Raw genomic sequence first — 18,903 nt, forward strand, 5'->3', positions numbered from 1 at the left:
CTCAGATGGACTTCCAGCAAATGCTGCTTCTCACAGGGAGCGTGTCCCATCCCATCCTCCCCTTCCCCCTTCAACCCACCTGCCACCCTTGGAAAAGGAAGAAGAATTCAGCACCTGGTGCCTTGGAGACTGGGCCCTGACATACCCAAATTAAACAAAAAAAACCCCAAAATAATGACTCCTCCCTTCCCACAGCCACGGCAAATAAAAAGTCCCCCCTTGCCCTTGGAGAACATCCCCCAGTAAGTGATGGAGAGGCAGCGCCACTGTCCTTTCTCCTGACCTTGGAGGGGTGAGAAGTTCCAGGAAGCCCTCCTTGCCCCTGGGTGGGCAATACCTGCTCCACCAGCCACCCACCACGTCCCTCCTTCCCAGAGACAACCTCTGGACCTCCACCAGCCTGAGGACCTCCCTCCTGCCACGCCAGGCCGCAGCGGACACCGAAACCGCAGCCAGGCCTCAGCGTCCGCGCCGAGGTGCACCTTGCTCTGGGGAAGCCGGGTAACTGCTATTGATTTAAAAACGAGTTGACATTGTACAAGTCCGTGTTCTGTAAAATGGAACAGGACCCTCTCGTCCCACCCCGACGCCCGCCGGGCCCGGCGCTACTCGGGCCCGCTGCTGTTGGTGGCCTTGTCCCACTCCAGGCTCTCCTCGCTCCGCGCCGGTGACCCCGCGGCCGGCCGCGCCCGGAGCCCCTGGAAGCGGCGGCACTCGGGGCACACGCGGATGTGGGTGCAGCCCCGGGCAACCAGGGCGGCCTCTTGTGCCAGTCTTTGTGCCAGGGGGTCTGGCTCGCCCCCGCTGCACAGCTTGCCGTTGCTGAGCGTGGTTGTGCTGCGGGCTCGGCGCTCCTCGGGCAGAGCGGGGCGAGTCCGTACCACCCCCCCTCGCCTCCGACGGGGGTGGAAACTGTCCTTGCACAGGATGATGTTGCGCAGCTCCGTCACCATCTCTTGGCACACCGACACCTGCGGGGGAGAATGGAGCTGTCCTGCTCACCTGGGCGAGCTCTGAGTCCCTCAGGGGCTCTGGGTCCTGGAGTGATGAGGGCTTGGAGTGACCTGGGATGGTGGTAGGTGTCCCTGACCAGGGCAGGGGATGGAACTGGATGAGCTTTAAGGTACCTTCCAACCCAGGCTGTTTTTTTAAGATTCCATGATGTGATTCTGACACCAAATTTTTATGGACTCAGTGCTGCTGGTTTTCAACATCAATGCTCAGAATCTCCACTTGATTTAACCCAATTCTGCCTCTCATCAGAGACCCCCAATGTGTTCTTCATCCCCAGATCAGCACAAGATCCAAAACTGCTGCAGGTGGAAATCCCATCCCCAGGAAAGGTACCTGGATGTTGTACACATCTTTGATCCCTTTGAAAGCCCTTGGAGCCTCTCTACAGCCTCGCTCTGAGTAGGAGTGCATGAGAAGCTCATGGATTTTAGACCCTGCCCAAAGGACCAAGCCTGTTCCTGGCTTTGAGCTGTCCTGGCTGGGATTGCTCCTCAGCCTGGGTGCGTGACTTGCTCTAGGACAGCCCGCAGACAGCAATAAACACACCCTGTCCCCTCAGGACACTCCCAGGTCCTACCTCTGACTGTTCAGAGTGTCGAAGGCTCCACAAAAATTCCAGCATTGCCATAAAAATTGCTACGATTAAGCCACAGATGAGCACCACGAAGATTCCACCAATGTTCTCCATCCCCAAGCCTAAAATAAAGCAGGAGAGACACTCTGGAGAGGCAGACACGTCATAAACCTCAAGTATCACTGCACAGAACCCCCAGGCTTTGCTGTTTTGTTGGCATTGTAGATGCCCAGCCAGGGACCAAAAGCACCAAGCCAGCAGTGTCCTATTAATAGCTCCCTGCATGACTCAGATGGCCCAAGTGAGTGACTTGCAATGACTGCAGGATCGAAGATGCCTGCTCAGAAATGATGATTTTGCAGATAAACAGCCAGAAACGTTGGAGGGGAAGCACAAAGCAATTTGTGGAAAAACTGAAAACAGGATGGGAAAAACGCAGGATCAAAGGGGCGCATTAATCCCTGCAAATTATTCACCAAGCTCCAGTGGCTTTGAACTTGAAAAGGAAGAGGAGCAAGGTTGTTAAAGGAGCAGAGATAAAGGGGACAGGGAAGGGCTTTAAAGGAAGCTGGAACCAGGAAAAGCTCCTTTGATTGCATCACAAAGTGCTGCAGGAAAATGACTCCGGCTGCTCGGACTGCAGTGGGAAAGGAGAGGCTCCAAACAAGAGCAGGATGCTGTGTCACTACAGGGTGACAAAATGGGGTCCCTGCCACCCTGGGGGACCTGGCTGTGCGTTGGGTGTCTCTGCCCAGCACCCCTGGCCCATGAGGAGGGAACAGCCCCTTCCGTGGACAGCTCATCCCACGTGCTCCCACAACTCACCTCCTATGGGATGACCACCATGCCTACCCACCCTGCATTCCAGAAAGTTCCACCAGCTGAAGGAAAATCCATCCCTTAAAAACATGAGCTTTCCATGTGCTGAGGCCATCACTTCACTTGCCACCACAGCCCTGGTCCCCAAAGCTGTGCCTCCATCTGCGTGGGAGATGAGCCGACCCCAACATTTGCTCTCCTGGGATGTGGTTCCTGTCTCGTGCGTTTGGTTTGGGTCCCTGATTGGATTGATTACTAAAAAACATGTGCTCTGCCCTGGGTTGGCTGTGTGAGGCCATTACTCAACAAGAACATCTATAAAAATCTTCCTCTCCCTCCTGGAGCATTAAATCAAAGTGTAAGAATAGATGATTTATTGACTTGATCTCGGCGTGGCTTTTGGACATAAAACCTCACCAAAATCCTTGTAAATCGCTGACCTGTTTTGTTCTAAAACTTAGCAGGTCACATTTCTGCCTCCTCCTCCGTCATTCTTTTGGCACCACCCCCAGAGCAATGCAGGGAGTCTGTAAATCAGAGACTTTTGCAGAGGTGGTTCCACAGCAACGGCAAGGCAGATAAAACAGCCCAGAATCACAATTCAGACCCAAATGTAAAGGTCATCCACTCCCCCCAGCAGCTCACAAGTGTGAATTTAGAGTTTGCATCTCTCTGTACACATCCTCCTATCATTCTGTCTGGGTGCCACCTCAGAACCCAAGCTCACTGAGAGATATTTCCTTTCTCCATACAGCTACAGCCTTCCTCATCTCCTAAACTGAAGAAGTGAGCCACGGCATAGGGAACAAAACAGGAACAGCAGAAAAACTTACCCAGGGTCAGAGATTGTGCTGGGTAGTGCCAGAAACAGCCCAGCTTCCCCCTTCCAAAGCCACCTCAAAACAGATTCCACCTTAGAGTTGCTTTTGGCACAGTCCGAGGGAAAAAAAAACCCTTCCACCTTCAAAAGTAACTCATTTAATAGCAATAACCTGATGTCTTACACCTTCAGCCTGAAGATAAATAACTGGGGTTGTCTGTAGAGCAGCACTGCCCAAAAGTGAACATCACCTCCCAGCCCCATGGGGTGCCAGCAGGAACGGCACAGACACACACACACCTACACCTGCTGCAAGGTCAAAACTCCAAAAGAGCTTTCCCAGCCCTGGCTTGGCTCTTTTCTCTGCTCCCACAAAGGTCACAAGGCTGTGCTTTTAACTGGGAGGCCTGCTGCCCTCGCAGAAAACACTTGCTGAGGAAAGGGCTGCTGCCAAAACTAAAAAATGCAGCAACTGTGTTAGGCTGGCAACTGCTTTCATGCTGGGACATCAGCCTAATGTGGTGGCTTTTATGGCAATTTGCATTGCATTACCCAAAAGAATTTGCTCCTCAGTTTACAAATGTACTAATAAAGTCCTTGTGTCCCTTCTCTGGCTGTTTAAAAGACGCTTTCACTTGGAGCCATTAACCAGCGGGCCTGTGGTGGAGATCCATCTCCCTTCAAGGAACCCAGGATTTTGGTCTGATCCCTTCAGCCATCCATTTTCCCAGACATTCATTAGAAGCTAATTTACCCTCCATATGCCTCCAATATTTGTCATTTGGTTGTTCCCGCTATCTCTGCCCCAGGCAAAAACACACAGCGTGAGGCACAGCGGAGCTGTTTGGCTTTCTCCTTGAGTTGTGAAGGAAGGAATCTCAGGTCAGGAGAAGGGGAAAAAGTGATTCCCAGGCAGAAAACCTGGCAGACATGCAGCTGGGTGTTCATCCTCGCACCTCTGGCCAGGATGTTTCTGTGCCTGGTCCCTTGGGAGTGCAGGGCTTACCTTTGGCTCTGTGGTCCTCCTCTTTGGGGCACTTCCCTCCTTCCCACCACTTGCGCTTCAGGATTTCCAGGCGGTTGTTCTCCTGCAGCTGGAGGATGGCCAGGTCGAACTCGTCGCGGAACACGGAGCCTGCAACGCCGAGAGGGACGTGGTAGGGCCCCACCTTCCTCCCCATCATCATCCTCGCCACTCGCCCCACCCCAGTGTGCCCAGCTAGCACAGCTCCTCTCTGGGTGGCTTGGAGGGGCTGTCAGTCCATGCAAGCCATGGAAAGCTGCAGCCACCCCACTGGGAATGTCACCTGGTTAATGTCACTTGCAGAAGGTGACATTACCTGGCCACCAGCAGCCACACAGGGCTCTCTGGAGCAGGTCCATGGCAAGGAGAGCTTTGGCTTTTGAATGAGCAGTTCGGTATCCTGCTCCTGCAGACCATGGAGGTCCCTCTCTTGTTCCAATTCCAGTTCAACCTTGTTCTAATGCTCCTTCCCTCAAACTGGTCACAGAATAGAAATACTGAGTTGGAAGGAGCCCAAGGATCATGGAAGCCAAAATGTCCATGTTGGAGGAGCTCAGTCCTGTGCTGGGCACAGAGCTCCGCTGCAGTCCCAGTGTCTGCTACCAGAGATCCTTGTCTGCCACCAGAGATCCTTGTCTCGTACAAGAAATCCTTGTCTGCCACCAGAGATCCTGAGGAAGGGCCATGGGAAAGACTCTGCTTCTCCCAGTAACTCTGCACTATTGTCCCAGCCTGCAGCTTTCTGCTCCTCTTATCTGCTACGGTTTCACTGTTTAACAAGACAATGTCAGAACAAATTTAGCCCTGAAGGTAGGGATTTGTACTCACTTTGATCAGGTTGCTGTGACTTTACAAGCTTACCCATGTTCCCTAAACTAGAGTGGCTGTTTGTGTGACGGGGGCCTTATGTAATCCACCTCAACTTTGTGTTGCTAAATGCCAGGGCTTAAAGGTCAGGACAAGGCTTCCAGGCTGTCCAAAAGACCAGCGGATCATTTGGAACAACAACTAAACCCTTATTTAGTGGTGATGTTCTCTTGTGAGCTCGTACATTTGAAAGACAAAACCCCTGCATTTGTTAAACCTGATGAGAGCCCCTGAATCACCCAGCTCTCTGGCCTGCAGTTTCAAAAACCACCAGCTGTTAAGACATTCCTGCTAAAAACTACCAGAATTACCACAGCATTACTTTGACATCACTTCTGGGATTAAAACAAGGAGCACAAAACGATGCACAAACACTGGTTGGGGAAGGAAACAGCAAAGAGCAAGTATGCAGAAAACAAGCAGCAATTTTGAGACATCTTTCACATGAATCATTGAAAGAGCCGCGGTCGCGTCTCACATGGCTCTGGACCAGAGCAGGGTCTCACATCTGGCTCTGGACCAGAGCAGGGTCTTGCACATCTGGCTCTGAGCACGGGCAACAGGTAAGAAATTAAAAGGACCCTGTGAGATGCAACGTTGGCTTTTAGAGCCGGCGCAGCCTTTGGAACGCTCCGGTCCTCTGCCGACAGCCGAGAAGGACTAGAATTGTTCTTCACTGCCTACCGACGGGCATGCCAATCCCGTAGCCCTTGGTGTCCAGAAGGCCCCCGACCTGCGTGAGGTTGCAATTGCGCTGCCGATAATACTCGTTCATGGTGGACTCCAGCAGGAAGGCGTAGTTGGAGTTCAGCACGCGCGCGATCCCTTCCTCCGTGCTCTTCACGAAGACGCTGGGCTGCTTGGAGTACATGTAATTCCACATCCGCTGGTACGTCTGGTAGCGGGAGTTCTGCGGGGGGGAAGGAGGCAGACACAGCTCAGGGAGGAGATGTGGGGTAAATTAGATCCTGTCCTAGGTGACAATATTAAGATATATTCTATTCCCATCGTCAAGAGGTGCTGAAACCAGGAGGGGCGTTGTTTCTTCCTTATCTCCTGTTAATGGGCCCATCAATGCCTTGCCAATGACTCAGAGATAATTCCCTCCAGGAGCCATTTCTGTTTAACGGAGCCACCACATGACTCACAAAATGGGAACAGCCCACTGTGAGATGCTCCACCCAGGAGGGAGGAGCTAAGCATCCCCACCTGGATATAATCTGGGGTTTGGGACAGAGCAGTTTTTCCACTGGATTCCCAGAGGAATGGCTGTCTTTTCCACTGAATCTTCAGAAGAAGACTACACCCTTTCTACAGGATCACTGCTCCAACAGAACCACATCTGCAGTCCAGGAGGACTGGCAGAGGACTGACAGCCACCAATCCAACCAGACTGCTACCAACACCCTGACCAACAGGGTGTCAGATTGTATTCTGATTTTGTCAGTGTTCTTTTCTTTTGTATTGTTGCATCTATTTTGGTTTTATTTTTCCTTTTCCTAAAAAACTGTATTTCTGACTTCGGAGTCTCTCACTGGTTTTGCTTTCAAACCAGAACAGACCCCTAAAATTAAACCCCCATATCAGGCACTGTTGCAGAAAAGCCACAATGGAGAGGGGAATCAAATCTGGTTTCAGATTCAGCAAGGATTTTGATGCCTCATCTTTGTTTATGTCAAAGAGGCCCAAATGTGTTGGGAGTTTGTTGGAAAAGCTGGGCATGAAATGCCCCAATTCCAACGGGGTCTGGCAAAACTCTTTGTGTAAATTCAATTTTAGAAAAAAAATCATAGATTTCAGTGACCACATATCAAGAACACACAAAAAATGCCTGAAATAGCTCCTGCTTGGTTGATTGAAACCTCCGGGCGCTCACACCATACTGACAATCCCTCAAACGTTGTCCCAACAGTTCTTCAGTGTCAGAGCCAGACTCCAGCACCCTGAGGAGGGCACTGAAGGCTGGGGGCAGCACAAAAGCTCTCTGGAGATTGTTGCTCACAAATTTAATTCAAAAAATAATCCAGATTTGGTTCACCCCTCTGTGAGGCAAGTTAAAGTGCTTGCTGAAAAGAACTGGGTTTTTTTTGTCATTGATTACAATAAACCAAAGCTCAGCCAGCCCCAAATCCTCAGAGCTGGCTGCTGGCTGAACCACCTTGGTCCGATGAAAAGAAAGCTGAGAATGATGAATCTCTCTTGCCTGTGCTGAGCAGAGAGTGAAACCTGCTTGCACAAAGACTGAATATAAACACACCCTGCTCTACACGAGGATTTTCATACTGTCAAGGGCTCGTTTTCTGTGGCTGGTGAGCAGTGCTGGAGAGCCTCAGGGAATCTGCTGCTGACCCAGTTCCTGTCCTCATCTGTCCAGCTCTGTCCTCTGGGTGCAGCCACTTGGGCAGGAGACAGATGAGCAGGGGGGGTTTGGTTCTGTTTCACTGCATTTTTAGACCTTAAACTGTGTGTGTCAGTGTCAGGGGAAGCACTGCCAGGACAAGGTGCCTCAGGAGGGGACAAACATTCCTTCGTGCACCCAGGAAGGGAGGGGGGATGGAGGCAGTTATCCATCACTACTTTAGCCTCCCCATCCTTACACCAGAGGCAAATGGATCCCAACACAGCTTAAAGCACCACAAATGGGACAAAACCTTCTTTTCCTAATTTCCTCTCTGATTTCCTCACTGCCAGGCAGCGCAGAGACAGTCAGGGGTTTAAACTTGAAAGCTTTCCTCAAGTGAGCCGCACATATACAACCACCTCCCTCACTTAGGCCCTGCTCAGCTCATTTTAGATGTAAAGTTTGGCTTAAAAGTAGCTCTTTTCCATACTGCTGAAGAGCATAAAGTTGGGCTCAAAAGCTCAGGCTGACTCCAGAGATTTCCCAGCCTTCCAAATTCAGTTCAGACTCAGAGTGGAGGGAAAGAGTGAGAACAAGCTTTCTCTCCTTTTGGAATTTCAACAAGCAATAAATAAATAAACAATCCTCAAGCAGTTCTTTGTGTGTTCAGAGCGCTGCAGAAAATATTCACTCATTTATTTCCCTTCTGAGCAGAGCAGGGAAGATAAAAATTAAATTGGGCTAAATGGCCCACATAACTTTACATACATTTGACTTATTTCAGTGCCACTGACCTCACACAGGCTCCAGCACTTTGACTTCTGTGAGCCTGCCTGGGCTGTGCAAATGTTTCTTTTCTTATCCCACCTGAAAGACTCTCAAATAAAAGCTAAAACCATGCAGAGACCCGTGAAAATTTGAACTCCTTGTCGAATTGCCTTTCTGTGTCCTCCACCATGCCTCTCCCACCATTCATCCTGTGCAGTGATCTCTCCAGAGGTTCCCCTTCCTGCCAGCAACTGGAGTGACACGGGCACAGCAGGCTGAGGGGACACCCCAATCTGATTGAGGGGTGCCCTGTGCACCCCCTGCCCCCCAGCCAGCCAAAAAAATGGGGTTTACTTGGAAGAAAGTCATGCTGGAGCCGCCGTGGATGGTGCCGTACTCGATGGTTGTCTGGTCAGCAAGGTCATCCACGGACTCGATGGGGACGTCCATCCTCTGCACGGTCAGGAAGGCTGCCAGGTTGGCCGTGTAGGAGGAGATGATGATCAAGGTGAATGCCCACCTAGGGGGAGGGAAGGGAAGGTGTGGTTTCCCTCAGGAAATCTGCGTGTCCATCACAGAATCGCAGAATCGCTGAGGTTGCAAACTCCCTCCAAAACCATCACCTTGTCACGCAGACAAGTGCGTGCCACATCCAGTCATCCTTGAACACCTCCACCTGGGCAGCCCCTCCCAAAGTCCCACAGCCCTTTCCATGAGGAAATCCCTCCTCCACACCCACCTCTGCCCAGAGAAACCTTCCTGAAAGGAAGGGCTGCCCCCCTTACCAGACTCCGCTGACGCAGCGCGTGGACAGAGCCTGGGGGGCAATGGTGGAGCCCTGCTGCATGAACCCCCCCACTGGGAACCACAGCGAGTTCCCCAGGGAGTACTGGTTCACCAGGAGGTTGCATCGACCTTGGGAGCAGGGGTGGGGGCTGTACCACTCATATGGTGTCAGCCTGAAAGGACAAGAAAAGGAGAGCTCAGGGAATGCGCTAGGAAGTGGGACACTTTAAAAAAAAAACCAAACAAAAAAAAAAAAAAAAAAAAAACCAAACAAAAAAAAAAAAAAAAAAAAAAAACCCAAACAAACAAAAAAAAAAAGAGAGAGAAAAGCTTGAAGCTCAGCTGTCCTGGAGGCAGAGTTTTCTGAGGAGGAAATGCTTTGCTGTCAGTTGATGCCCAGGGCTCAGAGCTGTGTGAAACGTTTGCTCTAAGACTCAGGAGCCAGAGGCTTTCTTGTAAAGATTTGCAAAAACTTTGAGAGGCTCTGCTCTGGGCAGCTCTGCGTGCATCCTGCAGCCCTGAGTGCAGATTCACACCACAGCAGGAACTCCAGATGTGCATGGACTTGATGGGAAGTAGAAATCAAACATCTTTGGCTGTGCTCCCTGCTGGAGCACGAGCACTGATGGGAGGTTCAAAAGCAAAGTGTTTGAGCCCTGACTGCATTAAACCATCAAGAAAAACTCTGTTGGTGCAAAGGGTTGTTCTGAGAAGGTCTGAGGTGGAGCTGGAAGCTGAGTGCTGGTGTTTCAAAGCATCCCATCCTTCAGGGACAGGACAGAGATGGAGATGGGAAATGTCTGAGCCTGTCACTGTTGTGACTGCAGCTCTCTCTCTCTCTTCTGCTATTTCCAGTTCCCTGGTTGCTAAGAAAGTCTGCTAATTCATGTGCTGCACTTCATACTGCTCTAGCTAAGAAAGCTGAGGCCTGGGAGGGTCATTTTGGGGCTATTGCCAGCACAGCTGCAGGGCTGTGCCAGCTCACATCTTATTTAGCCAAAATGAGGGGGTTCTTTTCATCCCTGCACCTCCTCTCCTTCTGTGGTGCCAAGGAGGAGGAGGAGGTTATTTCCTGCAGACCTTCCATGGTGCATCAAGCACTGGCAGCAAACCCCAGTGCTCTGGGAGAGTCTGCAGCTCACAGGGTCAAGAGCTCCTTCCTGCTGAGCAAGGCAGGGAGCAGCAGCCAAAGCTCCCTCTCCAGAGGGGAGCTGGGTAAAGGCGCCTTTTTGGAGGATCATATTTAAAACATGAGGAAGGGGCTAAAGAGGCACCAGCTGTGCATAATTCAATGGTTTCTCCAGACCTGCATTTCTGAGGCTGTAACAGCACTCGAAGAACACATTAAAGCCCTGCCAGGATGACAGCTTCAGCCATGCTGAGGGAGCCGGTGACAGCACAGCCCCAATTTGTGCACTGAGGGGTCCCCAAAGAGCCATGGAGCCCTGGAGACGGGACACAGCTCCACTGTGCCTGTGACAGCCCCTGCACAGGGCTGTGGGCAGCAGGGAGAGCAGCCCTGGAGCCCAGGGGCTGTGCTGAGGCGAGCACACAGCGAGGTGTTTTGAGGCTGACTGAAATCGGTCACAGGGGAATGGAGCTGAGAGCTGCCCAGCCAGGCTCTGCACTTCTGCTCAAAGATAGTCATGAGCTTCCCTGTCCTCCACAAACTGGGGAGCCAGACAGCGCTGGTGGAATTCTGACACCTCAGAATGGATTTGCAGGTTCCTAGCAGCCCCCACCCTCCCTGCTTGGGACAAAAACATCAGAGGGAGCGTTTTAACAGCACCAAAACCTTCTCCAAAATCTCCCACCCAGCTCTGGGCACCACCGTGGCCAAACACATCCTGAACCAGGACACGATGGCCAGCCCAGCGCGGGGACACGGTGACAAACCTCAGTCCCCAGCTGGCACAGGGCTGGGACCTTTGCCAGCCCATCCCGGCCAGCTGGGGGGCAGAGGATGGATGTCCCCGCGTCCCCCTGGGAGTCCCCTCTCGCCGGGTCTGCAGTGACACTAGGTGGCACCGCGAGGAAGGGAAAGGCACCGCGACATTACCGAGCCACCAGGAAGAGGACACAGCTGACAGCCAGGTAGGCGAGCAGCATGAAGAGCCAGACGCCCGGAGAAAAGGGGTCCAGGAAGGAGAAGTAGCCGGGTCTGCGGCCCTGGGGAGGGAAAAAGCAAAGGAGGAGTTGGAGCCGGGTGGGTTTGGAGAGGTGGAAATAGTCCTGGAAGGGCACGAGGGAAATTACCTGCACCGGTGGCACTGCAGGAGGGAAATGGGGGAAAGGGGATAAGTGGGAGAAATGGGAATAGAAAGGGGAATGGGGATAAACGGGGGAAGGGGATAAATGGGAGAGGGGGGAGAAATGGGAGAAATGGGGCAAAGAGGATAAATGGAAGAAAGGGGATAAACGGTAGAAGGGGGATAAATGGGAAAGAGGGGGATACATGGGAAAAATGGGAATAAAAAGGGGAATGGGGATAAATGGGAGAAGGGGATAAATGGGAGAGAGGGGAGAAATAGGAGAAAGGAAATAAATGGGAGAAGGGGGAGAAATGGGGCAAAGGGGATAAATGGGAAAAAGGAGAATAAATGGGAGGGGGGGAGAAATGGGAGAAATGGGGCAAAGAGGATAAATGGAAGAAAGGGGATAAACGGTAGAAGGGGGATAAATGGGAAAAATGGGAATAAAAAGGGGAATGGGGACAAATGGGCGAAGAGGGGAAAATGGGAGAAAGGGGGATAAGTGGGAGAAAGGGAAGAAATGGGAGAAAGGGGCAAAATGGGGCCAAGGGGATAAACACAAGAAGGGGAATAAGTAGGAGAAAGAGAAATAAATGGGAGAAAGGGGAATAAATAGGAGAAAGGGAAATAAATGGGAGAAGGGGAAGAAATGGGAGAAATGGGGCAAAGGGGATTAATGGGAGAAGAGGGAAAAACAGTAGAAAGGGGATAAATGGGAGACAGGGGGATAAATGTGAGAAGGGGGAATAAAAAGGGGAAGGGGATAAAAGGAAGAGGGGGGATAAGTGGGAGGAAGGGAATAAATGGGAGAAAGGGGATAAATGGGCAAAAAGGGTAAATGGGAGAAGGGAAATAAATGGGAGAAAATGGAATTAAAATGGGAAGGGGAGAAATGGGAGGAGGGGGATAAATGAGAGAAAGGGAATAAATGGGGCAAAGAGGATAAACGGGAGAAGGGAAATAAATGGGGGGAAAAAGAGGCGAAAAAAGGAGAAGGGGAATAAAGGAAAAAAAAAAAAAAGGAGAAGGGGAATAAATGGGAGAAAGGGGAATAAACAGGAGAAGGGAAATAAACAGGAGAAGGGGGATAAACCAGGCTTTGGAACAGCCTTGCAGGGCAAACAAGTGACAGCAACCCCACAAATGACTGAGTCCTGCAGCACCTCCCCACTGGATTCATCCCCTGAATCTCTTTTTCTCCCCTTTTTTGTTCCTCCAGGCCAAGAAAGAGGTGAATTGAGAGAAAAATGAGGCAATTACAGCATTCTGTCCCTTCCTGGCAGGGTTTGCTGCACCCCCAGCCCTGAGGGGGGTCCCCCATCCTTGTCCACCCCACACTTAACTGGGCAGAAGGGGCTCCACCTGAGCTCACAGGGAAATATATTTGTGAAGCAAAAGGAAAAAAAAAATATATATATATATATTTTCAAAACTTTTCTCTCTCTGGCCTTGCGAAGTTTCTTCTTTTACAAAAACCCCAATAAAATTATTACTTTTATCTCAGGGAACAGGATATTTTTATCTCCAGGATGCGTCAGAATTTCCTGTTTTTTCCACCTTTCCTTGAAAAAAAAAATAAGGCTTCACTGCTAGAAAAAGCAGGCTGATCTTCTCCCAGAGCATTTTAAACTTTCACAAGGATGCTGCCACCACCAGAAAATTGTCAAATGTCACCAAATTTGTGCAAAAGCGGGAGAATAATTTTTTGGAGAAGTTTCTCAAAAGCCAAACACCTCCCATTTTAGGTGGATTTCTCCTGTCAGCACCACCTCTGAGGATGGAGCTCCTCTGAAAGGCAGGAGCAGCTCAAGCACACCCAAGGCACAAGGGACATGATCCCACAGCTCACAGAAACCTGTATTTTCTGTCCCAAACCACAAATTCAGTCCTGGCATCCCTAAAACAGCTCCACAGCTTCCCCAAGCACCTGTAACTGGGAAGCTTCCCACGAGGCAGAGCTTTGCAAAGGCTTTTTTTTTTTTTTTTCCCCTTTCCCCAGACTTAGACCAGCATTTTAAATTCCACTTCCATCCAAACCTCGCTGTTTTACTACTAAATGTTATGCAGACCCTGAATTTCACAAGGTCTCAGCAGTTCTCCTGGAGGCTTGAGCTGTTGCTAGAAAAGGCAACAGTTGTTTGCACAAAAATCTTCCTCTGCTAAAAATATCCAGGAGCCTGTGAAATCCTCAGCTCCAGTCACCATCTGGGAACCTGTAACGTGTCAGGAACCTTCCCCAGCGAACCCTGCATGCAGGAAAAACCCAGCACACCACAACAACCTGTCCCTGGATCCTTCAGGACGAGATTTTTGGATCTGCGCTGTCCCTGCACGTGGTGGGGGGCTGGAACTAAAGGGTTTCTGAGGTCCCTTCCAAGACAAACCAATCTGGGATGAGCATTTTTAGAGAATCTGGCTTGGTAAGGCTTTTAGCAAATGGGTGAGTTCAGGACCAGTGGTTCAGCACCCATTCTCAGATTAACGTCCAGCCAATTCCCAAGGAAAAGTTCAGGTTCTCAGATTAACTTCCAGCCAATTCCCAAGGAAAAGTTCAGGTTCTCAGATTAACTTCCAGCCAATTCCCAAGGAAAAGTTCAGGTCCTCCTGGGTTTAATTCCAGAGTCTCTCCTCTAGGCAATGTCTCCCTTCTGTTCCAGGTTATCTCCTATCAACAGGTGAAGTACAAACATTGGAAGACACCACATTTTTTGTGTCCTTTCCCAATTTTTTGGTCAGCTCCTGCTGTGTTCTGGTTTTCAGAGCCACAGAATCTGCAGGAAGCTGCATTCCATTTGCAGGAGAAGCCTTTGCTCACCCTGCTGGAGCTCCTCTCCCTAATCCAGAGAGGGCAGGGCACCTCCCAGCCCTGCAGGTGCCACGGGGTGTTCCCTCTGCCCTTCCCACTGATCCCATCCAGGGGATCCACGCCAAAGGGTGGCACTGCCAAAGGGTGGCACTGCCAAAGGGTGGCACTGCCAAAGGGGGGCACTGCCAAAGGGTGACACTCCCAAAGGGTGGCACTGCCAAAGGGGGGCACTGCCAAAGGGGGGCACTGCCAAAGGGTGACAGTACCAAAGGGTGACAGTACCAAAGGGTGACAGTACCAAAGGGTGGCACTGCCAAAGAGTGGCACTGCCAAAGGGGGGCACTGGCAGAGCTCTCCCCTTCATGCCTCTCCTGGATGCCCCTCAAACCCTGGCTCCCCTCTTCCTCAGCAGCCCAACCAGCTCAGTAACTCTTCATTCCTCCTCAAGGATGCAGTGAGGGAACCAGCGAGGTGTGAAGGGCACGGGCTGCTGAGCGAGCTGCAGCTCCTGGAGCTCCTCATCCCAGGCAGGGCAGGGAATGATCCTCCCTGGCACCCCAGAGCTGGCAGGGAGCTCACAGGCCCTGGCAGAGCCTTGGCTGAGCCTCCCCGTGCGAGATGCTCCCGTGACAAAGTTCCTTTCTGCAATTAAGGCCTTGATGTCTTCTTTATATTTCTGGGGCAGTTTGTCAATAAATTACTCTCATTAAGGAAATTGCGTTGGAAGCTTTAAATCTCCAGCTTGGCAGTGAATCTCTCCTGTGACTTTACAGTTGTAGTAGTTCTGGTTCTTTTCAGCTCCAGTCATTTCCAGGCTGCTGGGACATATTCTTTTCATTCACAGTTGTGGGTAAGAATAAAGATATTCTGTTCCCACGGAGGGCACAAACTCTCTCTTATCTGTCTGTTTTGAAGATGGGAATGACAATATCTGGAGTCTGTCAGATATTTTTAGGCAGTCCCAATAGAGCTTTGTTAATTGGAAGAGCTATTTTTCCTGGAATAGATATGTTCAAAATGTCCAATAATTGATGAAGGCCTCCTGCAAATCCTCAGATGGATGTGGGAGAGATTAATTTACCCTCCTCCTAAATTGTTCTTGGAAATCTTAATTTTTTTCAGCCAGTGAGCAAGCAGTTTGCTGGGAAGATACTGGTGACTGGAGAGCTTGGACAAGGGGGACATTTGGGAAGGAGAGGACAGCCCTGGATTTGTTGTTTTCAGCACTCCCTGCCCTGCACATGCAGAGTCTGGAGGAACCCCACTCAGCCCCATCCATGCCATTTCTCACAAGTGTTTCCCCTAAAAAAGGAGGGCAGAGAACTCTCTCCTGCCTCTGGAAGTCATAGGGAAAACAAGAAAACTCATCCTGGGGAGGAAGAAACGTTGATGTGTGCTCGGTCCAGCCGCAGGGCACGGAACCAGGGCACATCCCAGACAACCACACCTGCTCCAGGGGCAGATCCAGGTCCCTCCTTTTCCTCTGGGTCAGTAAAAGCCCTGCACAGGCTGCTCTGAATCTCGAGCCTCATTTGGAGTGGCCACATGGTTCACAATCACCAAATACATTCTTGGGGCCAGCAGTTGCCCCCACGCTGCTCTGGTGGGGAGGAATCCTGCTGGCAGAGCTGTCAGGATGGGGCTCAGCTCCTCTCAGCCCCTCTCAAGCCTCCTCTGGCTGGAATGAAGGAGTTTTTCCATCCATCCTTCCCATCTTGTGTCCTCTGCAGCAATCAAGTCAAAACACTTTAAGGCTCAGCTCACTTGGCCTTAACTCAGCTGTGGCTGTGCACTCTCCCAACATCCATTTCCTCATTTTGAAGGCAAGAACTCTCAGGGCTGAGCAGGCAGAATCACCTCTAGCCCCTCGTTCCCTGCCACAGAGGCAGATGTGAGCAAAGATGGGTAAGACACAAATACTCCTGATTTATCCCTCCATGCAGAAAATGACCCTGGGCAGCTGATTCCAGCCCCCTGCCAAACCCAGGGACTGCTCAGGGCTCCCCAGCCACCTCCTGCCATCCCCCTGGCTGGGCAGGATGGGCACCTAATGGAACCAACCAAGCCTTTCCTCTCAGCAGCCTGCGAGTCAGGAAGCCTGTTAGAGCTCCAGTGTCAGAAATCCAGCCTTGATTGTATCACAAGCAGTGAAATTGAGAAAAATGACAGCCCTGGTTAAAGCTGCCATATTTGGTTATGTGTGATAAGAGGCACAGGCTCTGTGGTGGCTGGGTTGGCGGCGTGGGGAGGAGAAAGGGGTGAGAAATCACTTGCCACTGGAGCTACATGGAAATGAAAATAAAATGTCATCACATTTGAAGGAGCCCAGGGTGTGGAGAGAACTCCTCAGCGAGGAAGAGGCTCATTTGTGGTTATTTATTAGGCTCCATCTCATCCGAGCCGTGATTAACACACGTCAGCTGCAATTTTTGACATTGCAGAGGTGGTTTTTGGGGTGGGGAGAAGAAGACTGTGGGGCTGCTCAGCAAACCACATCCTTAAAGGAAAACCAGAAGTGGCTGCTTTAAGAAATATTTACCAGTTTCAGAAGTTAAATTGCCACAGAGCTCTCAGGCACTCTCCTCAAGCCAAGCAGGAAGGTCTGGAGGAAGAGGTGCCAAGGCTTGGAGAGGGAAGGGAGGGCTCTGAGCTTCCCTGCTCTGGGGAGAGCACGAGCTTGGCTGCCCAAAGTGGGGTGACCCCACCTGGGAGATGTCTTTGCAACCCTGCCTGGGTGCCTGGGCAGCTCAGATCCTTCGTGGAGCAGCTGAAGCCCTGCTGAGAGCAGGGGGAGGATTCCCAAGCCCCTCTGGAGTCTGGGATTATGAATCCTGCTGTGTTTGGTGAATGCCTCATGGAGCAGGGCGGGGCTGTGCTCCTCTGGTGGCAGCAGATGCTCCCTGCCCTGAGGAACCTCCATCCCAAACAAGTGTCAGAAATCCTGCAGAGCTCCCCGAGGCTGCAGCAAATGAGCAGACCCTGAGCAAAGGCTGCACCAACATTCCTGCTTTTCCTCTGGAGGGAGGAGAGCTGCTCAGGGAATTGCTGGAGATTCTGGTGCAGGACATCCACAGAATGGTTTGGGTTGGAAGGGATCATAAAGATCATCTTGTTCCAACCCTTTTTGATGGGCAGGGACAATTTTGACTCTCCCAGGTTGCTCAGAGCTCCATCCAACCTGGCCTTGGATGCTTCCAGGGATGGGGCAGCCACAGCTTCTCTGGGAAATCTATTCCAGGGCCTCCCCACCCTCACAGGGAAGAATTCCTTCCTAATATAACAGAGTATTAAATCACCAAATCTGATTTGAATCCTAGGAGACACTGGCAGGAAAAGGTCCTGGTTCCACAAGGATGATGTGAAAACCCAGCCATGGTGGGGAAGGGACAATTCCATTTTACTTCCAGGAGTTGTAAAAGTCAACCTTTTTTATTTATTTTTTTTTTTCCTTTGTGATCAGTTAAATCATTGATCCTAAATTCTGCACTTACCAGAGGAAGAAGAATTTTAACTAGATTTTAATTACTTGTTTGCTCTTGGCAGGAGCCACTCAGCACAGAGATAGAGGCGTGAATTTGTTTCTGTTCATCCCCAACGCTGCATCCTTAACAGCCTCCCGGGTGGAGAGGGGGCTGGGAGAGGCAGCTTGAATGGATTTTTTTCCTTTTGGCTGCTATTGTTGGGCTGACAGAAACCAAGGCACTGTCACTCACATCACAAGTGCAGATTGGGGCTGCAAAAGGAGCTTGCCTGCTGGGACACCTGGAATTTGGGAGTGACTGGGGGAGATCTGGCCCTTCCTGAGCTTCAGGGAGAAGGTAAAACAGTGGAGGAAGCAAATAAAAGAGGATTTATGGGAGTTTAGGACAAGTTTAGCTAAGCAAACACACAACACCACGTACATGCTTGCACACACAAATCCCTTGGGAATAGTCCCACCTGTTTTGAAACAGAAAAAAAAAAAATTGCCCCACTCCTGGAAGAGTCCAAGGCCAGGCTGGACAGGGATGGAGCACCCTGGGATAGGGAAGGTGTCCCTGCCCATGGCAGAGGTGGCATGGAAGGAACTCTGAACAAACCATGCCAGGATCCTGTGATGCTACAACTCTGCTGAGAGACCCCCTGAGATTAAGGAGCTTTCCTGGGGCTGCTGCTCTTCAGGGTGAACAAATGAGGAGGCAGAGCCCAGGGCTGTGAGCTCAGCCTGGCCCCTGCCTGCCCCAGGAGGGACATTTCCCCTGGGATTTGGAGAGCAGAGGCTGATCTGCCTCTAGAGCATCTCCAGGAGGTGACAGCAAAGAAACAACCCAGGATTCCTTCCTGATGGGGTTCTCAGGTGGGAGAAGGCAGCAAGAGAGCAAAGCTGAGATCGAGAATGGCCCCAACACCAGCAAGGAGCACCCACAGATATCCCAGCTCAGCCTCTCGGAGAGTTTTACCACTAAATCCAACTGGATGGTGACTCCAAGCCAAATTTCTGCAATTCCAGCCACGCTGTTGCACCCTTCCAGCCAAGCCTGCCCTCAGCACACCTCACCCAGTGGCCTTAAAGCCACTTAAAGCCACTCTAAAACCATCCTGCAGCCCCCACCATGCCAAAAAATCCATCATGTGCTTTGGGAAGAGTGGGGAGAGAAGCCAAAGGGCTGAGGGTTGAATAGGAATGGAATTCACCAATCCTGACACGCAGCAGAGAGACAGCGAAAAGCAGGAAATAAAGGTCGAGCACATTTGCGTTTAAATAAGAAACCAAAATATTTTTATGAGTCGTTCATTATTCTCCTCTAACCAGGCAGGTTTGCATGCAAATAATGGAGGGGCATAAACGGCTC

The 18,903-nt window shown here is 51.0% G+C and overlaps 1 protein-coding gene across 1 annotated transcript in view; it reads right to left on the bottom strand.

The window, feature by feature from the left end:
* Positions 1–605: 605 nt before the first annotated feature.
* The window catches only part of GRIK4 (glutamate ionotropic receptor kainate type subunit 4), a 123,543-nt gene continuing 105,245 nt past the window's right edge, over positions 606–18,903 (bottom strand). The window contains exons 13-19 of the mRNA XM_041480563.1: positions 11,073–11,182; positions 9,013–9,186; positions 8,582–8,747; positions 5,803–6,028; positions 4,234–4,362; positions 1,592–1,710; positions 606–971 (exon numbers count right to left, since the gene is read on the bottom strand). Coding sequence (XP_041336497.1) covers positions 606–971; positions 1,592–1,710; positions 4,234–4,362; positions 5,803–6,028; positions 8,582–8,747; positions 9,013–9,186; positions 11,073–11,182 — 1,290 coding nt within the window. The remainder of the gene's footprint in view (positions 972–1,591; positions 1,711–4,233; positions 4,363–5,802; positions 6,029–8,581; positions 8,748–9,012; positions 9,187–11,072; positions 11,183–18,903) is intronic.

This window comes from Pyrgilauda ruficollis, unplaced genomic scaffold (assembly GCF_017590135.1).
Source record: "Pyrgilauda ruficollis isolate IOZ18807 unplaced genomic scaffold, ASM1759013v1 scaffold52, whole genome shotgun sequence".
Lineage (NCBI taxonomy): Eukaryota > Metazoa > Chordata > Aves > Passeriformes > Passeridae > Pyrgilauda > Pyrgilauda ruficollis.